The sequence below is a fragment of the Tachysurus vachellii genome, chromosome 5 (genome assembly GCF_030014155.1).
Source record: "Tachysurus vachellii isolate PV-2020 chromosome 5, HZAU_Pvac_v1, whole genome shotgun sequence".
NCBI lineage: Eukaryota > Metazoa > Chordata > Actinopteri > Siluriformes > Bagridae > Tachysurus > Tachysurus vachellii.
Window position 1 is genome coordinate 23,731,920 of NC_083464.1, and position 15,680 is coordinate 23,747,599.

Consider the following 15,680-nt stretch of genomic DNA (forward strand, 5'->3'; position numbering starts at 1 on the left):
CTCTCTCTCTCTGAACTTATTTTTTGTGGTATACCATCTACAGAGACACAGTTTGTGTGTTCATTTTTGAGCTGTTTTCAAGCAGATTACACCCTGATATGTAAGTTAGAACTAATTGATTTTATTGATCTCATCAGTTTCATTGTGTTTGTGCTTTAGGTTTTGTATTAAGTTTTAAGTGATTTCTTTAGATCACTGCTGTTTCTGTTGGAAATTAGCAACAAATAATTGTGCCAGTGGCTTTTAACCGATTATAATATATACATATTGTATAATGTTCAAATAAATTGTTCGAATGATTTATAAATTGAAATTCATTGATTAAAATGATATCAGGGTGTTGCTTAAAACTTTAGAATTTTGCATTCTTCTACATTTTATCACTGTCTTCCTGTAATTGTCCATACACAAACCCGAATCTATTACATAATCGCACATAGTACACAACAGAATTACAATTCTGATAAAAATCGTTTTGATTGCCATATCAATATTAGCGTTATTAATCATACAGTTTTGCTGTCACAAATGCATTTGGAAAGAATCGAGAAAATGAATATATACATCATTACTTACCTTTATGTAAACATTTTGAAAGTTTTTCAGCTTGCTGGTGAAGTTAAAACACCAGCATGTAGTCCAATCTAGGGGAAAATACCAGTTTTAGTCATAGAACACCCACAATTATTTCAGTTTTCATTTACAATAAATGAACCTGTTTTGTGAAGCTGAGGTTTTAGGACTATGCGTGTATCACTTATTTGCAGTGATATATTATTTATATTATATATCATTTATATTTATATTATTTATATATTATTTATATATTATAGCGAAATGTTTATGGTGAACGATCCACTTTTATGGTGAACAATCCACAATTCGCAAAAAAAAGGATAAAGGGAAAAAAATTAATGAGGATGTTTGTTTTATTATAACTTCACTAAATTAAACCACATACCTGCAGCTAGCAGACACTGCCAAGTCTCCGTTAAAGTAAGGAACTGTGTATCTTACCATGCAGCTTCTTTCCAACATAAATAAAATATTATCCAAAAATATAATTTATACTAAAGAAAACAAAAGCATATACACTGGGTAGAATCCATGTGGCAATGCAAACAGACTACTTGTGAAAATTTGCAGTATTTCATACCATGTTTTTCTCATGATTTTCTTTTTTTTTATCGTTGCAGGACATGGAGGTTTTCACAATTAAATTTCTACAGAATGTTAATGAAAGTTATGATTATAATTATACTGACACTGATTGTTGTGGAGAAGTGTGTGATCAGCAAACGAGTATGTATTTTGAAGCCATCTTCACTCCCATTCTGTACTCTGTGGCATTTGTGCTGGGTATGATGGGAAACGGCCTGGTGCTTGTTGTACTATGTCAGAAGAGGCGGACATGGAGTGTGACAGACGTCTTTGTCCTACACCTGAGCGTGGCCGACATACTATTACTCCTCACTATGCCACTTTGGGCAGTGAATGCAGTGTATGGATGGAGTTTTGGCACCCGTCTCTGCAAGCTCGCTGGAGCACTGTTTAAGGTATAGGTGGAGCAAAAGTTTGTGGGTCATTATGGGTCTGTGAACTGGAATCACCTAATTGGATTAATCTAAAATTATATATATATAATGAGCAAAAACAGAACTCATAGCTATTGTTAAAACGGTACTGAAAGAACATTTTCTTTTGTTTTACGTAATCCATTCTTCAGGTTATACATTTGTGTTACACATGAATCAACTTCCTTGGTTTCATGACCATTGTGGTTTTCTTCTGGAATAAGTGGAGTTTTCGCTCGTATCCTAGCTGTGTATTAATAGCAAATTTCACCCCTGTGACTGTGAATGTAACCTCAACTGTAGCCTATTAAAGGTCCTAACAACGTCACATTCATTCATGTGAAGAACTACAATTAGAACTTACTGGAGGTAACATATCAAAGTCATCATGAGAATTTGTAGCACTGAATGGAACTCTCTATACCTTACTGTCTATTAACATGGTACTCTTGAGATTATAAGAGCTCACCACAGAACAGATTTATCTTCAGAATCTGGTGGTGAGCAGCTAGTCAAGGCATAATTGCGTCAATGACCACATATTTTGATTTGCATTTAAAGATGCATGCACAATCACTTCTTTATCCAGCAGGCTAATTTGACAGTAAGGTCCTTTTTTGCTCCCCAAAGCACCTAAACAGGTGGTGACTGACCCTCTCAATAAGCCGTCAATTCAACAAAAGGACTGGTCTTTGTACAATGTCATTTCCAAGAGCAGGCAGGCTGATATTTACAAAGAGATGTGTACTAAATACTAGAGATTATTAAGACTAAATAACTAAAGTTATTTATTAGGGCCCAAATATCAGACCAAAAAATAACCTCGGGTGATTAAAAAATACATTTTGCCCATTTCTCTTTAAAGCTTTAGTTTATTGACATTCAATGACGTATGTTTTTGCTCAGCTCACTAAAGACGGGGTTGAGGTCGGGACTTTGATGTTCCAGATCTCATTCCAACAGCTTGATATTTTTCTTCTTTAGCCATTCGGATGTCAAGTTGCTGGTATGCTTTGGATCATTATCACTTTATACTGTACATGCCCCAGTTTCTGCAACATTTAAGCTGCTGGACAAGACAGCTTTAAGAACATTGTGCTATCGAGTGGTTCACTGTTGTCTCAATCATTGCAAACATCCCAGGACCTGTGGCTGCAAAAAAGCTTAAATTATCACCTTTTACAACCATGCTTCACAGATCATTTGGGGTGTTTTTGATGATAGACTATGTTTGGTTCTGGACATGGTGACCAAACATTTCCACCTTGGTCTCATCCATCCAAAGGATATAGTTGTAGTTTGTTCAGATACAATATTAAAAAATAGAGTTATAAAAAAGCCATGCTGCCATATTCTTTTTGGAGAGAAATGACTTCTAGCCTTCCTTCCATGAAAACCATAATTGTTCTTGCCTTATTGTGATTGTGTTGTCAGGAAGGTCTGTAGGCATATTGTACTTTCTGTATATCTCAGAGCATTAAATGCTCTGACATTGAACTGATTTTTCTGGATTTCTCAATCCTAGGAAGATTTGTAACTGTCTTGAAGACTCTTCTTTTGTAAACACTTCTTCTCACTGTAGAATAATGAATAGAGATAGCCATATAACCCTTTTCCAGATTGACGAGCAGCTGCTTCTCTGAGGTATGACTAATGACTGACCTTTCTTTTTGGCATGATGTAGACACACACACAACTTTCTAAAACATCAAACTGTAAAACGTTTTGCTTTTATGGAGGTAGTCAGACTTCTTGATTTTGTACAATTTGTTAGTAACAAGTGGCTGCTAATTACACTCATAATGATTGTAAAACTACTTATGGTTTTCTTATTGTTTCCTACTTGCTTTGTGAACGTTGGTTTAGTTGTTGGTTTAGTTTTTTGTCACATTATGACATCAACTGACGTCACTTGAACTTATTTGTTTATTTTTAGAAGCTGGTGAGGACCACACAATTGTTATTTGGGCCCTGCTAATGATTGAAGGAGGGTTTATTTTTCCCTCCATAACTGTGTTAACAGCTCTAGTGTCTTTGCCAGTAATACTTGGTTCATGCACATACTGACATGTTAGAATTCTGACCCTCAGTGCAGTCATAGTGATGGTCAGAAAATAAAACCTGCCTCAAATGAATGTCACATTATATCTGTAATGTCTGATGGTTTTTATGGCAGTTTGCATGGTTTTCGCATTTGCCACTGCAGTCACTATGTGTGTAGCAGACTGGAAATTCCCCTTAACTACTGAACGCATATAAGAGCTCATTAAAGAAACTTGTGCACCATTTCAAATTTTCCAGGGCTGAGAAACCACAAAATACATCAGATATTCAATTTCTTGTAATTGGGGCAGGAACAAGCTTAGTTTAGCCAAGGTGGCCATGATACCCATTTGCTGCACTTTAACTACTGTTACACATTTCAAAAACACTACTTGTCTCAACTCTCAGTACTCTTCACACCCAGAACTATGCCATCTACATGCCATAGCAAACAGCTGTCTGTTCTCACTGTTACTATTAAGGTTACCATCACCCGAGGTGCTCATCAACACACTCTCATTGACCAGTTTAGATTTTACCATAACAATTTATGCTAACATTTTTAGCGTAACTTAAGGCGGCTTCTGTTGATAACTTTGCTATTAGTATTCAGCATGGAAATGAGTACACAAGAAAACTCCCCTAGTTCCAGAGCGAAACTGTGCAGGTGACCAGAACATGCATAACTGCAGAATCAGCACGAAGAAAATATTTTGGGGTATTGTGGTTTCATGGGAAGTGGTAGCTCAGTGGTAGCTCAGTGGTTATGATGTTAAAAGTCTGTTAAATGCTATATATGTATTTGCATTTTGTCATACTGTTTTTGTTTTTAAACGAACATACTGTATAACCTAACAGCATTAAATGAGGCTAATTTCTTTTTCTAGATCAACTTCTACAGCGGCATCTTCCTCCTGGCCTGCATCAGTCTTGATCGTTATTTTTCTGTAATTCATGCGGTGCAGATGTACTCACGCACAAAACCATTGCGTGTGCAACTCAGCTGCATAGCTGTTTGGTTCTTCTGTTTTCTTCTCTCTATCCCTGACTTAATGTACCTGAAGGCTGAAAACGACCCGAGACGTGGCACAAAAATTGAGTGTGATCACCATTACCCATCTACCACACTCCGTCTGGCATCTCGTGTGATCTACCACGTGTTGGGCTTTTTGTTTCCCGCTGTGGTTCTGCTCTACTGTTATTCTCGTGTTCTGCTGCGCCTGCAGTGTGGGTCTCAGGGTGTGCAGAAGCAAAGGGCTGTGCGAGTTGTCCTTGCCTTAGTGATGGCATTTTTCATCACCTGGACACCCTATAACATCTCCCTGCTGGTGGACACTGTCTATAACCACCAAAGCAACAACAATAACACAACCTGTGCGACCAACATAGTGATGGACATCGCCCTAACTACCACCTCCACTCTGGGGTACATGCACTGCTGTGTGAACCCGGTGCTCTATGCATTTGTTGGGGTAAAGTTTCGACGCCATCTGCTGGACATGATAAAGCCAATCAGATGCAGGATGCACACCCGTGTGGACACCCTGTCTCGCAAGAGCTCTGTGTGGTCTGCAGACACATCACAAACATCAGCCTTCTGAAGTGGCAGTACACTCTCTCCTGAAGCAAATTTGGATTCATGCATCTTGAGGTTTGAATATAACAACTACAAATATTAGCTGAAGATTCTCAAAACTTTTGTCCTCAAAGAAATAATACAATGAAATCATAATACACTGTTTTTCATTATGTCAAATAGGGTTAATTAAAAACTAACAAAAACAAAAAGTAGAAAATCCAAACAAACCATTTTTTTATCATTTTATTTTCATGAACTCTTTTATGAGAAATTCTCAAACAACATATTATATAATAACATATTCAAGAATAATAAGTACACAAACCAAGAAAGGAAAAGCTTTGTTTATGACCTTTTGAACATATGATAGTGACTGGTCATTTATTTGTAATCATGGATGAATTATAGAAATTTCAGGGAAGTACATGGTTAATCCATTTAAATAGCCTGTTTACTAAAGCTCATGCTTGTCTAGAAAGATGTATGCTGCATAATCTAGATTTTTTTTGGCTGGTTGGATTGAAAAGTTCAGACCAGGCACAGACCTAAAGGCTCTTTAGACAACAAAATATCTGTAGATTAGTCTAGGTGTACCATGCTTTCTTTCCTTGATCTCGTCATTTATTTCCTTTGTCAGTGTTGTATTTACTGATAGAGTAGATAAATTAGTTTCTACTATTACTATTAGTGTGTTAAAAAGGAAGTATTACAGAAACGTTTTTTCACATGGAGATGACTAATTTCATGACAACAGGAAATTCAACAGTCTACAATTTCTGAAGAAATGCCAAGACTGAATAACGACACCGCAGAAGAAAATAAAAGGGTTGATCTGACATTGCTCTAAGAATGAATGGATCATCTTAATGCTAAAAGACTTTACAAAAATTGAGTCAATCCGATTTTGTTAGCTTAGGAAGTACATCATTGCAAAATGCAATTTTCTTATCCTTCCTATGTTTTTGCAAAAGCTCATGATCAAATGATTTGACAAAAAAGAAAAAAAAACCTGAGGCTAAATGTGTCAGAACATCATGTGTATATATATATTTTTTAAAATAGTGCAGCTAAATGTTTATTTGCTTATGTATATGTGTGTATTTTCTATTACACATCTCAGTTGTAATAAACCACATTTACAGACAAAACAGTACTGATGTACAATGCTAGTGTATTTCATTTCCTTGTCCCTGCTGCATTGATGGGGAAGTCGTGGCCTAATGGTTAGAGAGTCTGACTCCTAACTCTAAGGTTGTGGGTTCGAGTCTCATGACTTAGGTGCACGACCTTGCATAAATGGCTGCCCACTGTTCGGTGTGTGTTCCTTTGGATGGGTTAAACGCAGAGAACAAATTCTGAGTATGGGTCACCATACTTAGCCGTATATCATGTCACTTTTATTGTGCACTTTCTAACAGAGCTGTAGATGGCAGTATAAGGCATATTATAGCTATTAGGTTTAAATACCAGCAAATAGTGCCGTACAGCCTACTCCTAGTGATAAACATTTATAATAGCATTTATATACAAGAGTAGGAACAATGTAAATCTTATTTATAAATGTAAATTATAATTGTACTTCATACTCACTTTTGGTTGCTTAAGATGTTTTCAGTAAAAGATTAAATAAAGACTTTATTGTTGGTATAAACAGACATATGGCTCTCATCCTGGGTTGTGCTTTTAAAGGCAACTAAGCTATATGCACAGTGAGTTAACAAAAGCACGGGCCAAAAGATTTATAAACACCATTCTACACACAAACACACTTTGGTATACTTCTCTCTCTCTCTCTCAAGCACACACGCACATGCACGTGCACGTGCACACACAGACACACACTTTGTCATGCTTTCCCTTCCACTGAGACAATTGTTAAAGCACTTATGTAATGCTACACATTTTGACTCTTTAAAACCTGCAGATTTAGTAAAGCAGATAGGAATCTCACACACGCATGCGCACACGCACACACACGGGCGTAAATCCCGGGGGCCACGGAGGGGACATGTCCCCCCCATTCGAGGGTTGTCCCTCCAAAAAAATGATTTAAAAAATATCGCACTCTCTATTGTGAAAAATATATGTATGTATACCTAAATAATTGTGTAAGTAGAAAAAAAAACAAACAAACGCAAAAAATGCATTTATAAACAGTTGAGTTCCCCCTCCCCTTTCTCACAGTGGTTTGACCCACTGCCTGCTTTCCCAGTCCATCTCACCTACTCTGCACACACGAGTCAAGTGTGTGACTGCGGCTCAATTAATGTTGAACTCCATTAAGTAGGGGATTTCAATCACTTTAAATAAAGCGATTCTCTTTAATGTAGTTGATGCAGACTCAGTCATAAATTAGTTGCGGCAAAAATGCTGATTACCAATGTAATTTTCTATGAATCTGCTATATAGCGATTAAAATATGACTTATCTATCAAATCAAATTTTATTTGTCACATACATATACATACAGGGTACGATATGCAGTTAACGTTAGCTTGTTTACAATAGCTTGTAGCATAGTGCACTGCAGCTAACACGCCAAAGCCGTTTTGTTGTTTTTATACATAGAGCAGTTAGTGTAAATTGATTACTTAATAATTGATTTTGTTACAAAATATGACTTATTTTATATATATTTTTCACAATAACAGTCATGTTTATATTTTAGTGTATGTTGATGGCTTAACTGTGAACAACACAAACAATGCAATAAAAAGTTTTGAAGAAAAATCTGTTTTGTCATTGAACCTGAGAAAAACGTATGGTTAAAATAACCATAATGACGCAGTCTCCATGCTACAATAATAATGATAAAAGCAAAGTTTTTCACTGTGGGGACATGTCTTTATAAGTACAATTAGACTGTATTATTTGTGTCCCCCTTCAAAAATTGCTCATGAGAAATTTTATATTTATTGTCCCCCCTACTGTTGAATGAAATTTAATCAATCTGCAGTTGTCATCTTGCAAATTAAAGCTGCTTCAGTGCAAAAGTTCACTTCATAGAGAACAGGAACTGCAATGTGAAAACTGAGGTTCTTTTTTCTTCCTTACCAAGAAATGTCAGACTTCCTGTGCGAAGCGTGTTTCCTCAGAAATAAACTTTACATTTCTTTTCATTTTAAGACATCCAGCATTCCTGCAATGATTACTTCAGTAGTATACAGTAAAGTGCACTTTTGTATTTGTTTATAACATTATAATTAAAGACTATATTTCACCATCATGTCTTCACATTTATTTCTTCTTAATGAACTTCATCTCTTTCCTCTTTTAAACATCCCCATGTGTACATATAGCCCACAGGAAGGACAAAAACTCTTTCTGTGTTTAAAGGCACTCTGTTAAAAAATAGCTTTCACATGTTACAAAACACCATTCCAAAGGAAATCCCAAGAAAGAACTTTTTCCAGAACAACTGACATGCCTTACGCAATACTGAAAAACCCACTGACTCTAAAGGGGAAAGCACATGACTCTGGCTCACAAGCAGAGCAGCTAGAAAAAAAATTCATGATGTCAGAGAGTAAAATCATTATGATTCAGGAGTTCTTGCAAGTAAATGTAAGAGCATGAACTCATTACCGTGTGACAGACCAACAGACAAAACAAAATCATAGAAATAGCTACATAGTTTACACTATATTAAAATAAAACATACAGAACAGGTTACATATGACCCATATAACCCTGTAAGTGATATATTAATTGTATATCAGCATATAGTAATGACAACAATGCTCCTTATAAGGATTTCAACTTTAAATATACATTTCAAATTACATTATTCTAACCTTGTTAATGTATAACAAAACCCACACACAACCCTCAACAATACCTCAAAAATGGGAACTAACAAGCCACATCCAGGAAATGAAAAACAGCTTTCACACTTCTTCTAACAAACAGAAATATAAAACATCATTTGAAAAAAAACAAACAAACAAACAAATATATATAGGACATATGACAATGCTATGCATGTTATAAACCTTTTAGTTGGACTTTTAAGATGACAAAAAAATTAAAATAATCATAATTTTACAAAAATATTAAAACTAAAACATATATAGAAAATAAGACACTAAAATCAGAAATTACCTTTCTGTATTCCTTTCGCTTTTTTCAAAGAGCACTGCGCAGAGCACTGCGCTACAGCACATCTTAAAAGTTTAGAATTTAATTCTAAACCGGAACATACACAAAGGTTTTTATTTGTCACACATATCCGCACATGGAGACTCATTTATCAACTGTGTATATGCATAGTTTTGTGCGTACACTGTGCACATGTTTCTTTGTACTGAATATGATTTATCAAAACTTTCTTGTACATGAGGATATGCAGTGATTTCTGCACACTCCCGAACATGCATATGCAAGAAACCATCGAGTTAGAAAAGTGGAGCAGGACTATGATTAGTCCCATGTACTCTCAATCGTATCAGAATAATAGACGGAGTAATTACTGATTCCGGTGCTCGCAAGATGCGCACAAGTGACAGACAACATGCAAAATAAAATTGTATAAAACGGATGTAAATATGGATTAGGATGATCCATATTCTTATTTCTTTAAGATTGCACACACAAGCCTTTTTAGAAGCAAGTATTGTGCTATAGTGCAGGAGGAAAGTGCAGGAAAATTTGCTGCAAATAAATTATTTTAGCTTTACTTCACATTCGAAATAGTTAACTCTGTGTCATTGTACCTAAACCATGCCTTCACCTTCTTATTTGTATTTTTGCAGCAGCAACAACCTTTGATTGGATAAATACAGTATGTGACCACTTATCTAAAACCTTATCTTGTGCAAAAAAATCCATAATGCGTTTCCCATCAGCATCATATACTACAAATGCTGATTAAATGACACACAATATTTCTGAAAGCTGCTGTTTTTTTCTGTTTCTACAAGCAGGATGATTTGTAAAGCGTCATCTTGTCTTCACATTTATTTCTTCTTAATGAACTGCATCTCTTTCCTCTTTTAAACATCCCCATGTGTACATATAGCCCACAGGAAGGACAAAAACTCTTTCTGTGTTTAAAGGCACTCCGTTAAAAAATAGCTTTCACATGTTACAAAACACCATTCCAAAGGAAATCCCAAGAAAGCACTTTTTCCAGAACAACTGACATGCCTTACGCAATACTGAAAAACCCACTGACTCTAAAGGGGAAAGCACATGACTCTGGCTCACAAGCAGAGCAGCTAGAAAAAAAAATTCATGATGTCAGAGAGTAAAATCATTATGATTCAGGAGTTCTTGCAAGTAAATGTAAGAGCATGAACTCATTACCGTGTGACATACCAACAGACAAAACAAAATCATAGAAATAGCTACATAGTTTACACTATATTAAAATAAAACATACAGAACAGGTTACATATGACCCATATAACCCTGTAAGTGATATATTAATTGTATATCAGCATATAGTAATGACAACAATGCTCCTTATAAGGATTTCAACTTTAAATATACATTTCAAATTACATTATTCTAACCTTGTTAATGTATAACAAAACCCACACACAACCCTCAACAATACCTTAAAAAATGGGAAATAACAAGCCACATCCAGGAGATGTAAATATGGATTAGGATGATGCCTTTCTTGATGCTTTTCTTATTTTAGCTTTACTTCCCATTCGAAATAGTTAACTCTATGCCATTGTACTTTCCTAAACCATGCCTTAACCTTCTTATTTGTATTTTTGCTGCATCAACAACCATTAAGTAGATAAATACAGTACAGTATGTGATCACTTATCTAAAACCTTATCTTGTGCAAAAAAATCCATAATGCGTTTCCCATCAGCATCATATACTACAAATGCTGATTAAATGACATGATTTGTAAAGTGTCATCTTTAACCCTATATGGTCATTTAGGAGTTTATGTGAGTGTGTGTTTATGTATGTTCTTATGGCATTATCTGTGTATATGAGCATGTTCATGGTATTCTACATACCAGAGCATGTACTAGAGGTTATTACACACAAACTTAGAGCATTGCTTTGCTATGTTATGCTAAATGAGACCCCAGGATCATGTATTTGGCTACTGAAGACTTACTCAACAAGGTCCCCTCATCCATCCTGGGGAGAAAAAAAAAAATCAAAGCATTTGATCATTCTGTTGCTGTGTATTATTCTTCACTGGTTGTAGTTCTCCATTTTCCTCCTGTGGGACAGACGTAGCACTGTGAATATCTCTAGAATCCCATAGGAAATAATCCCCACTGTCCACTGCACAGCTACCACATTTCATGGTGGTTAAAGTCCAGTGTCTGAATTTTTCAGAAAAGCCTAAATAGATCATAGGGTTCAAGCAGGAGTGAAGTAAACCTAAAACAGCTGTGCTTTTCACCGCAGTCCACGTTTGATTTTCACAAGGTTCCGTGGGTTTTCTGGACGAAGGACGGAAAGTGTCCACTAGCAGAACAATGTTGTATGGTGTCCATGTGATGAAAAAGACTAACACTAGAACAAAAGTGACTTGCACAGCTCTCTGCTTCTGTATACCCATTTCTGGTCTGCAATGTGGCAAGACACGGATGAAAGAGTAGAGCAGCACTATGACAGGAAGCAAAAAACCTAACACATGGAACAGCAAACGAGAAGCCAAACATGATTCTTTTGTTGAGTACTTATACACACACTTGGTTTTATCCTCATGTTCAGAGTCACTTGCTGAGTTCAGGTACATCCAATCTGGAATGGTGAGAAGAAGACAAAAGATCCAAACAGCCAGGCAAATGAGCTGCACCATGCAGAGTCTTGTGTGTGAGAACAATTGTGTTGTGTGAACTACAGAAATGTACAGATTCAGGCTGATGCAGACCAGCAGGAAGATACTGCAGTAGAAGTTAATCTATGGAGAAAGGATGAAAAAAGATCAGACTAAATGTTCAAAACTTTTCATTTGACAATGTACCTTGACACAGTGATGCTACCTGCTTAAATCTTACATTCAAAGAAGATGAACATTTTAAGACATTTGGGATGTAGTATTGGTACAAATATCTGATTAAGGTGTATAACTGACTGGAAAATGGTCAGATTTTCCAAATTAAAAAAAGGTTTCTCTGGTTTTTGGTCTCCGGTTCACTTCACAATTATGCAAAAACAAAGAAGAGTAAAAGAGTGGGGGAAGTGAAAGCAAGAGAGAACATACAGATTAAGTGATAGAGTGCATATGGCTTATTGCTGAAATTAAACAGGACCAAATTCAAACAACATTGAATTCTTTATGGCACATTTAGGCTTAATTCGTGATATCTATGTTTATAGATATATGAAGAACCAGAAATTGGAGTATCATTGTGGTTCGCATAAATGATAAATGCTATTGATATTGTATTAATAGTGAAACTATTTGAAAGCATACACAATATCAATATCAAGCACAATAAATATCATGGCATATTAAATAACCAGCATTTATCATTTATGCAAACCACAAAGGGATTACTTCCCTACCTTAAAGAGAACTCCTGTCAGCTTGCAGAGTCCAGAGCCGAAGCTCCACCCTTTAACAGCATCCACTGCCAACAATGGCATAGTGAGGAGCAGCAGCACGTCAGCCACACTCAGGTGAAGCACAAAGGCATCTGTTATGCTCCAGTTACGCCTCTTCTGCCACAGCACAACCAGCACCAGCACATTACCAATCAGTCCAAGTATCAGTGCCACAGAGTACAGAATGGGGACGAATATAGCCAGAACGGATCTCCTAATGTTGCAGTCATCTTTGTATTCATAGTCGCTGTAGTCAAAGGTGCTGTTGTGTTCAAACAGCCCGTGCAAATCGAGCTGCATATTTAACAATAAAAAAAGACAATAATATGTAATCAGAGAAGAGCACTGCATGAAAAGTGTGTGTGATGTGTTGGGTGTGGATTTATGTGAGAGTATTTAACACCAGTCACATGTCACATGATTGGGTTTCCCAATCTGAGTCAACTAGTTACAGAGAGCTTCCTGAGTATGAGTATAACAGCTGACCACAACACGAAAAACAATGAGATAAACACATGCATCCACCCAAAGTGTTCTTATATAGTTTCATATTATACTGTATAGTTTTATTTCACAGTACACTTCCTGAAAAAAATTCTATTTCACGTCAAGAAATTTCTATTTCAAGAAATCTATTTTCTATTTTACTTCTCCCACATTTCGTATGATATGATGATTGTACAGTATACACTGGTGAATTTTTTCTAATCTCTATCCAGAAAAAAAAAATCTCTATCCAGAATGTTTCAATTTAGTGGTTTGTTTTCAAGAGGAATGCTACTTGCACCATTCAATAATAAACACTATTACTATAGCAACCAGTGGTAGAAACTTCATTGTACACAGCTGGGGATTTCATCAGCAGGTAGTCATATGACATGTAAGGAAACCAGTCAATGTAAACAAGGCTTTTAGACAAACAGAAAGTAAAACTTAAGTCTTAAGACTTCGTAAAAAAGATCATCGTAAAACAGAATCAACTATAAATTATACATCAATTCATAAACAACCCCATCATTTGCCTTTTTACTTATTAATTGCTTTGATTTGCTGTCATTGTCTATGCAGTGTGCCACTATTACTACCACTAGTTCAGTGCTGTTGTATCACATTGTAAACATTGACCTTCAAACACTTTTACTCTGTTTTGTTTCAAATCACTTTACGTGGAACAATTAAAGTGCCACCTTGAAGTCTTAAATCAATAGAGAACAAATGTGTGTGAGTAGGAAACATGAACAGGCGTATCTTTAATAAGTGTGTGTGTGTGTGTGTGTGTGTGTGTGTGTGTGTGTGTGTGTATGTGTGTGTAAGAAACAAAACAGATGTATCTTTAATAAGGGTGTGTGTGTGTAAGAAACATAAACTGGTGTATCTTTAATAAGTGTGTGTGTGTGTGTGTGTGTGTGTGTGTGTAAGAAACATAAACAGATGTATCTTTAAGAAGTGTGTATAGAGGAAGAGGAGGAAACTCACCCCTTCATCCATGTTTTCAGTTTTCTTTCTCAATCTTCTGTGCATACTTCATTCACTCGGCTGCACTTTCACTTCGAATACATACCAAGGAAACAGGATCAATGTCCATTATGTCAATGTCCATTACAGCTCCTGTTGTTTTTATACAAGCGTTCCTAGAGAATTTCCCTTTAGTGCGCATGCGCACGCGCCGATGACGTTTTACAGAACATAAGAAACATCATACAAAGATGAATACGATGCAAAAATCCAAGATGAATATTAGACTTATATTAAAAGGTGTTTGTATTTATATAAGGAAGACAGTTAAGCTGTTTATTTGTATAATAAAGTGACAGCTCTCTTGTTTGGACAGTAAGTTATTTCTTAAAACACACACAGTTATCAGCTGTAACTTTCATGACCACTGACATCTGACGTGAATAACATTGCTTATCTGGCTTAAGGAGTGGGATATGAATGAATCGGTGTTGATTTTTAACTTTCATGAACTTAATCTCTTTCGTGGTTAAATTAAACACGTGACTGCTTCCGCCACCGTTTCAACCATAAGAGAAAGCCGTAAAATGCGTCGCAAAGTGTGTCGCAAAGTACGTAGTACCAAGACAAGTCTTATGTCTTGTTGTTATTTGTACCACAATCATAAAACCACTATACATTTATGTGTAAATATGACTGATAGGTATTTTTAAAATTATCTTACCATTGCACTTCATGTGCGTATATAAAAATGTTTTCCCTTTCAAAATACATATTTTTTCTTTGTAGACAAACCATATATATATATATATATATATATATATATATATATATATATATATATATATATATATATATATATATATACACGTTAATAAACCATAATACAAAAAGTGTCTCTTGGAAACTTGGCGTTTTTAAGTGACTGTATTGAATGAATAAAACAATTGTAACTTACCCATAAAATCTAAAATGACGCTCACTGGCGCCATCTACTGGCTCAATGTAACTTTGGGAAAAAGTCACTCAATGAATCTTTTTGGGTAAAGAGACAAAAAAGATCTGAGCCACGTTAATTGGTTAGAAGCAGGTATAAAAGATAAAAAGTGTAAAGATTTGAGCGACCTTGATGTATGGACTGCAATGACCTAAATCAAATACTCACTCTTCCAATGTATATCCATGTCTACAGAACCACTATATCAAAGTGTTTACATGATGCTTTTACACAGTTTTTGCTCTTTGCACATGCTGTCTTTCATATTTCAGTCGTTTGCTGTTTTGCATAATACATTACGATACCTTATGTAGCTGATGCTATAATACTAATGTGTTCATTCCAGTATTTCTGCACATGCAATATCTAACATACAGTATTTACACTGGTTGGCACTGCTTTTGTGTAATGTCTTGTATTTTTTGTTTGCAGTGTCTTTTGTCCTGCTCTGTCTTTTTGTCTTTTGTCTTGCAATGTGTACACCAGATTGCACAGATGCACT

The 15,680-nt window shown here is 35.8% G+C and overlaps 2 protein-coding genes across 3 annotated transcripts; one reads left to right on the forward strand and one right to left on the reverse strand.

Moving 5' to 3' along the window:
• On the forward strand, positions 1-6,428 carry cxcr3.1 (chemokine (C-X-C motif) receptor 3, tandem duplicate 1). The gene is made up of 3 exons (XM_060870642.1): positions 1-100; positions 1,197-1,556; positions 4,505-6,428. Exons 2-3 carry the CDS (start codon positions 1,200-1,202, stop codon positions 5,216-5,218), a joined length of 1,071 nt encoding a protein of 356 aa, XP_060726625.1. The 5' UTR covers positions 1-100; positions 1,197-1,199; the 3' UTR covers positions 5,219-6,428.
• A 3,711-nt stretch (positions 6,429-10,139) lies between these two features.
• On the reverse strand, positions 10,140-14,365 carry cxcr3.3 (chemokine (C-X-C motif) receptor 3, tandem duplicate 3). 2 transcript variants are annotated; one of them, XM_060870641.1, is made up of 3 exons: positions 14,203-14,365; positions 12,688-13,020; positions 10,140-12,079 (listed from the first exon to the last, which is right to left on the reverse strand). In XM_060870641.1, the coding sequence occupies exons 1-3, from the start codon at positions 14,245-14,247 to the stop codon at positions 11,324-11,326; spliced, it is 1,134 nt and encodes a 377-aa protein (XP_060726624.1). In that variant the 5' UTR covers positions 14,248-14,365; the 3' UTR covers positions 10,140-11,323. The 2 variants fall into 2 exon arrangements, with proteins under 2 accessions (XP_060726624.1, XP_060726623.1); XM_060870640.1 differs by lacking the exon at positions 14,203-14,365 and having other exon boundaries at positions 12,688-13,275.
• Between the last annotated feature and the right edge of the window lie 1,315 nt (positions 14,366-15,680).